Source organism: Fulmarus glacialis, unplaced genomic scaffold (assembly GCF_000690835.1).
Source record: "Fulmarus glacialis isolate BGI_N327 unplaced genomic scaffold, ASM69083v1 scaffold20062, whole genome shotgun sequence".
In the NCBI taxonomy this organism is placed as follows: Eukaryota; Metazoa; Chordata; class Aves; order Procellariiformes; family Procellariidae; genus Fulmarus; species Fulmarus glacialis.
Window position 1 is genome coordinate 1 of NW_009196135.1, and position 924 is coordinate 924.

The 924-nt window shown below is 65.3% G+C and overlaps 1 protein-coding gene across 1 annotated transcript in view; it reads left to right on the forward strand.

Annotated features, from left to right (window-relative positions):
* Window positions 1–294: 294 nt before the first annotated feature.
* THPO (thrombopoietin) overlaps window positions 295–924 on the forward strand; it is a gene marked incomplete at its 5' end in the record, with an annotated part of 981 nt that continues 351 nt past the window's right edge. Inside the window, 3 exon segments of the mRNA XM_009572118.1 lie at window positions 295–422; window positions 510–596; window positions 811–924. Of these exon segments, the coding sequence (XP_009570413.1) occupies window positions 295–422; window positions 510–596; window positions 811–924 (329 nt within the window).

Below are 924 nucleotides of genomic sequence, written 5' to 3' on the forward strand. Positions count from 1 at the left end.
GCTGAGCCAAAAAACCTGGCACAGACACGGCTGTGCGGCCCCTCGGCACACACCACCTGCCTCCGGCATAGCAGGGAAACCTCAGCTCTCCCCAGTGAGCACTGGCTGACTGACCACAGGGCAGCACCAGGGGCTCTCCTCAGCCCCCCTAGACCTCCCCCTGCACCCCCCCACCACAGGGCCGTCAAGGGCACCACCAGGCTGGGATGAGGGGTTGCCGCTGCAGGCACGGCTCTGGGCTGGGGCTGCCCAGGGAGGGCGGCACGGTGGCCAAGGTAACCCCGTCTCCCCCAGGACTGCTCCTCCTCACATCCTTCCTCCTGCACATGGAAGAGGGCCGTGCCAGCCCCACACGTCTGGTCTGTGACAACAGACTCATCCAGAAGTACATCGGGGAGGCCAAGGACATGGAGAAGAAAGCGGTGAGGATACAGTCCCCCCCAAAAACCCAAGGCCAGGGACGGGCACAGCTCCCAGTATCTCACCTTGGCATCTCCTCTCCCCCCTAGGGCCACTGCCAGGCACTGCCCGCACTCAGCTGCCCCACGGTGCTGCCGTTGGTGGACTTCAGCCTCCAGCAGTGGAAATCCAAATCGGTGAGAGGGGCCGGGAGGACGGTGCTGGCACTGGGGTGCCCACAGGGCTGGAGAAGGAGCCCCTGGGTTGGCACAGGCACCAGAAATGCTGAACAAGATGCCTGTGGGCATAGCTGGCAGCACAGGGGGGTGGAGGACCCCATCCAGACCTAGGGTGGGCAGAGGAATAAATCAGGCCTGGGGGGGCCAGCCCACTCACTGCCTGCTCCCCCAGAATGAAACCAAGCGGCGGGAGATCCTGTGCGACCTAGCACTGCTGGTGCGTGCCGCGGCAGGGGCCCAGGGCCAGGTGACACAGGATTGCGGGGCAAGGCAGCTGCGCCAGCTT